The 5,273-nt window shown below is 41.4% G+C and overlaps 4 protein-coding genes across 4 annotated transcripts; 1 reads left to right on the top strand and 3 right to left on the bottom strand.

The window, feature by feature from the left end:
* Nucleotides 1–361: 361 nt before the first annotated feature.
* Nucleotides 362–1,029, bottom strand: LOC128252266 (uncharacterized). Its single transcript, XM_052979859.1, has 2 exons — nt 878–1,029; nt 362–822 (listed from the first exon to the last, which is right to left on the bottom strand). The coding sequence occupies exons 1-2, from the start codon at nt 929–931 to the stop codon at nt 436–438; spliced, it is 441 nt and encodes a 146-aa protein (XP_052835819.1). The 5' UTR covers nt 932–1,029; the 3' UTR covers nt 362–435.
* On the bottom strand, nt 995–2,201 carry LOC128252263 (uncharacterized). The gene is made up of 2 exons (XM_052979856.1): nt 1,782–2,201; nt 995–1,478 (listed from the first exon to the last, which is right to left on the bottom strand). Exons 1-2 carry the CDS (start codon nt 2,076–2,078, stop codon nt 1,068–1,070), a joined length of 708 nt encoding a protein of 235 aa, XP_052835816.1. The 5' UTR covers nt 2,079–2,201; the 3' UTR covers nt 995–1,067.
* A 218-nt stretch (nt 2,202–2,419) lies between these two features.
* LOC128252265 (actin-related protein 2/3 complex subunit 3) lies at nt 2,420–3,812 on the top strand. The gene is made up of 3 exons (XM_052979858.1): nt 2,420–2,576; nt 2,695–2,868; nt 3,185–3,812. The coding sequence occupies exons 1-3, from the start codon at nt 2,571–2,573 to the stop codon at nt 3,536–3,538; spliced, it is 534 nt and encodes a 177-aa protein (XP_052835818.1). The 5' UTR covers nt 2,420–2,570; the 3' UTR covers nt 3,539–3,812.
* A 272-nt stretch (nt 3,813–4,084) lies between these two features.
* LOC128252264 (NADH dehydrogenase (ubiquinone) 23 kDa subunit) lies at nt 4,085–5,231 on the bottom strand. The gene is made up of 3 exons (XM_052979857.1): nt 5,028–5,231; nt 4,395–4,846; nt 4,085–4,327 (listed from the first exon to the last, which is right to left on the bottom strand). Exons 1-3 carry the CDS (start codon nt 5,065–5,067, stop codon nt 4,166–4,168), a joined length of 654 nt encoding a protein of 217 aa, XP_052835817.1. The 5' UTR covers nt 5,068–5,231; the 3' UTR covers nt 4,085–4,165.
* Between the last annotated feature and the right edge of the window lie 42 nt (nt 5,232–5,273).

The raw sequence follows: 5,273 nt of genomic DNA, 5'->3' as shown, positions 1-5,273 counted from the left end.
GAGATGGTACTCTTTTGATGACCACAAAATTTATCGATAGACGATACAAGGTAAATAAATCGATTTTTACTTAACGCCTTTTTGTGTGTTGCAGGAATTTAATTATTAAAGTTTAGAAATATCTTGTTTTATGTTACTGAGCAACCAAAAAGCAAAGTCATAACTGGAGATGATATAAATTATTGCATTAAATTCATTAGCAAATAAAACAACTAAAAATTACATGGTCCTATTCTTCTTTAAACAAAGTTAACATTTAAATAATTCCATATTGCTTTGTATTTCGTAATGGCAACTGGTTCAATACAGCCATATTTTTCTACTGGCTGTTATTTCAATAATTATTTTTATATGATAACTCTTCGTTTATTCTGCATTTTTATATAACTCAAAGTAGCAAATTATTTGGACAACTGGTTGGATAAATGCAAGTTCTTAGGTTCGTAACTTCAGCATATCCAACTGAGCGGGAAGAATGTTCTCGAATACCTCCGATAGCTTGGCGTTGACTTCGATAAAAGTGTCCAGGAATATCTTCTGCTCGAGGACGTTGCCGGGTTGAACCGCGTTAAGTTCCTGAAGGAATTCAATGCAATCGTCGAGGAGGACCAACTGCTGCAGGTGCAGCTTGGAGTATTGCTGCTGCACAGCCTTGATGCTCTGGATTTTCTGGTCCAAACGCTCAGGCATGGAGGCCAGAGCGGACATTTGGTCTTCGTGCTTCTTAGCCTTCTCCATGCTTATCTTACAAGGAGGATCCTTGGGTTCTGGGCATTTCGGTTCCGCGACAAGAGAAGTTTCAGGTGCTTTTTTAGCTTCACCCTAAAAATGGGAAATGGTTCATATCGAGCCACGTTTGAAACTTTTTGAAACTTACGACAGGCACTTTCTTTTTGATTGTATCCGTTTTGGATTTATTTTTTTTCCCCATTTTATCGGAGCTAAAAACGCATGCGACTATGTATGTATATTCGACAACTGAAAAGTCTGAATAGCAGATCGACCACAAAGTCAGCGCCTTCTTTAATCAAGAAATTCTTACAATTTTAAATACTATAGTATGTCATCTAGGATGCGGGGTTCGGTGGACCTCTGCCCCGAAAGAGCGAGTTGAGGTTGAAGGGGCACTTGTCCAGGCGGGCCAGCTGCTTGACCATGTCCTCGAGCAGCATGCTGCTCCGTTCGTTGGGAGCCCGGATGAGCCCGTATGCCTCTGCATTGGCAATGCGGTGCTGTAGGAGCGGCATGTAGGGTCCCTTGAAGTGCGGCTGTCCGTTGGCCAGTTCCTTGGGAGGCTTCGCCGTGGGAATGGAGCTCGTTTCCGTCTTCAGGGATCGCCCCGTTGGCTGGTTTGGTCGAAATTTGGGAGCCCTATAGCCGAACTTCCTCTTCCTCTCCACCTCCAAGTGGCTCTCGGCCACTCCATCGGACTCAAAGTGGTGATTATTGAACCGAGGACCATAGATTGAGGGCTTGGGCTGAGGAAACGAATTTAGGGATTACACAAAAATATATATATATATATTTTAAAAAGGCAATAAGTAACAAGTGAATAATTTGCAAAGATTTAAGATTTTGCAAAATTATAGTTCTTAAACTTAATCCTAATAACAAATATTTAAAAATTCTTTTGCAGACCACATATTTTTTTATTTTATTTATGGTGGCGATATATAATCTTATATTTTTTAAAGTTAATTGAACATTAAAGGACATTGAAAGGTCATTTATAATTCAAAGGCCATATATAAATTCAAAGGTAAAAATATATTTTTACTTACAGCTGCCATGGTGCGCTCCACGTCATATCCATCGTCATCCGAGTACTCATCCTGTTCATCCTCCAAGTCGGTCGGTATGCGATCGCTGTTGAGAGGTACTTGTGGCACAAATTCCGAGGCACTTGCTCGTAATCCCTGAGTGGCCACGGGAGCCAGTGGTGGAGCTGGAGTACTGGTCAGTGACTCCAGTTCCACGCACAAACGCTTATAGGCCATGGTAGATAATTCCAGTTGCCTGAGATTCAGTTGGCCAGGGATATTGGCCACGTTCTGCAGGAAAATTTTATTCTGTTCCATATAGAGCGAGATCAAAAACTAATTCTTTATTGAGACGCAAACACATCGAAAATTTTAAGCTGTTTTCGTAAATTGGGTTTGTCGAACGATCGATGCTTAAACTCTGACATGTTAGGCGATTTTTTAGATTTTTTGAGGGCTCTTTTAAATCTAGGTAAGCAAACATTTACAAAAATAAATTAATAAGACAGATATTTTGCAAATAATTCCAAATAATAATTATATGCAACTGTAGTTGCAAATGAATGAATTATATTTTGTTAATGTTTTGTTCTATTTTTTTTCAGAAATCGCGCCCATTATATAAAGTGTGGCCATGTGGCTTTAAAAACACTTATCTTAGGGTTGAGCCTTCTAAGCTATCGATAATTCAGGGATGGCAAAATCGTAAAAAGAAGACGCCTACAAATTGTTATTTTTTATCTGAAAAAACCATAACATTAACAATTTTATTCAAAGCCGGATAATTATAACTTACTACTAACCACTAGTATGCCGGTGAGTAGGTTTCCCATACCAGAGGCAGATTTGCGGTGAGATTTTGGCTTTTGTGACCCCCTGCCAGGTAGCACTTTTGGGGAAAATGAATATATTTTTCATTGTTCAATTTTTGCAGGCCTACCACTCGCAGATCAAAGAAGTGCGCCAGCAGGTGGGCAACTTGGCCATCTTGCCGCTGCGGACACAGGTGCGCGGACCAGCGCCCAGTGCAAATGTGGAGAACGACATCATCGATGAGTCACTGTACTACTTCAAAGCGAATGTCTTCTTTCGCACATATGAAATCAAGGTGAGCCTAAGGCCTGGGCATCGGATTAAACAGGATATTTAATGTTTAGCCTTGACTAAGGCCCTGGAAATTCTGTTTTTTTTAACATGCATACATGTGTGTTTCATAGGGACCAGAGGTCTGTAACGAGAGGTCTTTTGAGGACTTTATGGTCAAACCTGAGATAGTGAAAAGGATTGTTAAATCATTCTATGGCTTATCTGTTTAAGAGTGTGACATTTTGAATTACAATAACTATAATTGTTTTCTTCCGAGCTTTTTTTTCAATTTACTGAATTTAATGATTAATGATGGCTTTTTTTGTAATTTTGTACAGTCCGATGTAGATCGTGTCCTTATTTATGTGACGCTCTACATAACCGAGTGCCTAAAGAAGCTAAACCGCTCCACAAGCAAGGCTCAGGGACAGCAGGACATGTACAGCCTGGCCATCTCCAAGTTCGACATTCCTGGCGATGCCGGTTTTCCCTTGAACGCCGTCTATGCCAAGCCGCAGAGCGTTCAGGATGCGGACCTAATGCGCCAGTACCTCCTACAGCTGCGCCACGAAACCGGCAACAGGGTGTTGGAAAAGGTCTTCAGCACCGAGGATGGCAAGCCCAACAAATGGTGGACCTGTTTCGCCAAGAAGAAATTTATGGAGAAGAGCCTGGCTGGGCCTGGACAATAAAAAGCATTATCCAAAATTGGCCAAATAAAATTAATGTTTTTTATCTTTGACCGGCGAAAACCCTTTGCAATTTTTTTAAGTGTCACTGCCAAATTGTCACTTTAAATTATTTAAATCCCTAAGCTTTTTCGTTAAAAAAAATAGTAAAGTTATCTAAGGAATACGGGCTTTTTTCCCAATAACTAGAAGTTAAAGACAAAACTCGTTAATAATAACAAAAAAAAAGGAAATATGCTAAATCCGAGGTATACTCATCATAATCAAAATAGAAAAATACATTTTTAACAGAAAAAAAAAACTGAAAAATATTCTGTAAGTTTTTGTTCAGTTTATTAAATAAACTTAATTCCCTACTAAGCAGATTGACAGTCTCAAGCCTTTTGATTTTCAACGGGGTGTGCTCGACAAGAACAAAATTTCTTTTAATGTGTATTATTGCAGCTTGTTATTAATTTCTACCGCCTATATGTATGTATGTTTGACTCAACAATGAATAAATCACCTGAATTTCACCTTTTCTTTGGCATATCACTACACAATAAGGCAATCGCTTAAGACGTAGCCACAGCAACGATCTTTAATTGGGAAATCGTTCTAAACAAGGAATTCTAAGGGGTACAAGCAACTTTAACGATAGAGATGATCGGCCTGCAAGTTGGAGGCGATCTCGGACTCCCACTTGTCGCCGTTGCAGAGCAGCTTCTCCTTGTTGTAGAGCAGCTCCTCGTGCGTCTCCGTGGAGAATTCGAAGTTTGGTCCCTCGACGATGGCGTCTACGGGACAGGCCTCCTGTGGGATGGTAAGAAAAAATAATTAGTGACAACTGGCTGATTACAGGAGCTAGCGAATTTGTCACCTGACAGAATCCACAGTAGATGCACTTGGTCATGTCAATATCGTAGCGAGTGGTCCGTCTGCTGCCGTCCGCCCGCTCCTCCGCCTCGATGGTGATCGCTTGGGCGGGACAGATGGCCTCGCACAGTTTGCAGGCGATGCAGCGCTCCTCGCCGCTGGGATAACGCCGAAGGGCATGCTCGCCACGGAATCGCGGGCTCAGGGGTCCCTTTTCGAACGGGTAGTTGATCGTGGCCGGCTCCTTGAAGATGTGGGCCAGGGTGACAGCGAATCCGCGGAAGAGTTCGCCAAAGAACATGGTGGACGCAGCCCGGTCGGTGATGTCTGCGAATTCCATGCTCAACTCCTTGTTGTTTACATACACATATCCCTTGGGAACCTCTACGATGTCTTTGGGTTCTGTTCGCTGGGCGGCCAGCAGGCGGGCTCCCTGGCTGCCAAACATGCGCTGACCTATGGGGGACACATTATACCATTAAATCACAGTCTTATTCGCAATATGAATCCGTAAATTAGTCCATTTTGTGCTTTGTTTTGCTATGACATAAGCTTACATAACCTCACTCGACGGTATTTCAACTGAAATTTCGGAATTTTTGGAGGGCGAGAGCTAAGAAGCTTGTTAGACACCTACCAGTGCGCGATGCGGTGAAAATTCGCATAGAAAGCGACATGTTTGCGGCCCAATTAAACTAAAATTGCCAAAAAGATTGTTTTGCTATTGAATTTCCCCGAACAAGTTAGAGCTGGGCAAACATCGATACTCTCAATGTTTTCCAAGACATAAATCGATATAATATATACCGATAGCCTAAGCCGTTTTTTGTTTTAAAAAACTTAATAAACTTATATTAAAACCTCTGGTATTAAAGGGTTATTT

This window comes from Drosophila gunungcola, chromosome 3R (genome assembly GCF_025200985.1).
Source record: "Drosophila gunungcola strain Sukarami chromosome 3R, Dgunungcola_SK_2, whole genome shotgun sequence".
Lineage (NCBI taxonomy): Eukaryota > Metazoa > Arthropoda > Insecta > Diptera > Drosophilidae > Drosophila > Drosophila gunungcola.
Note: the sequence above shows the minus strand (reverse complement) of the source record. Positions and strands in the feature narration are given on the sequence as shown.

Bases quoted from the DNA above. Each gene is read 5' to 3' on its own strand.
- LOC128252266 (XM_052979859.1), bottom strand. From the start codon at position 931: ATGGGGAAAAAAAATAAATCCAAAACGGATACAATCAAAAAGAAAGTG. The intron at 823-877 runs GTAAGTTTCAAA...TCCCATTTTTAG, and splicing joins TCAAAAAGAAAGTGCCTGTC to GGTGAAGCTAAAAAAGCACC.
- LOC128252263 (XM_052979856.1), bottom strand. From the start codon at position 2,078: ATGGAACAGAATAAAATTTTCCTGCAGAACGTGGCCAATATCCCTGGC. The intron at 1,479-1,781 runs GTAAGTAAAAAT...TCGTTTCCTCAG, and splicing joins TGGAGCGCACCATGGCAGCT to CCCAAGCCCTCAATCTATGG.
- LOC128252265 (XM_052979858.1), top strand. The intron at 2,869-3,184 runs GTGAGCCTAAGG...AATTTTGTACAG, and splicing joins TTCGCACATATGAAATCAAG to TCCGATGTAGATCGTGTCCT.
- LOC128252264 (XM_052979857.1), bottom strand. From the start codon at position 5,067: ATGTCGCTTTCTATGCGAATTTTCACCGCATCGCGCACTG. The intron at 4,847-5,027 runs GTAGGTGTCTAA...TGTCCCCCATAG, and splicing joins TTTCACCGCATCGCGCACTG to GTCAGCGCATGTTTGGCAGC. The intron at 4,328-4,394 runs GTGACAAATTCG...ACCATCCCACAG, and splicing joins TCTACTGTGGATTCTGTCAG to GAGGCCTGTCCCGTAGACGC.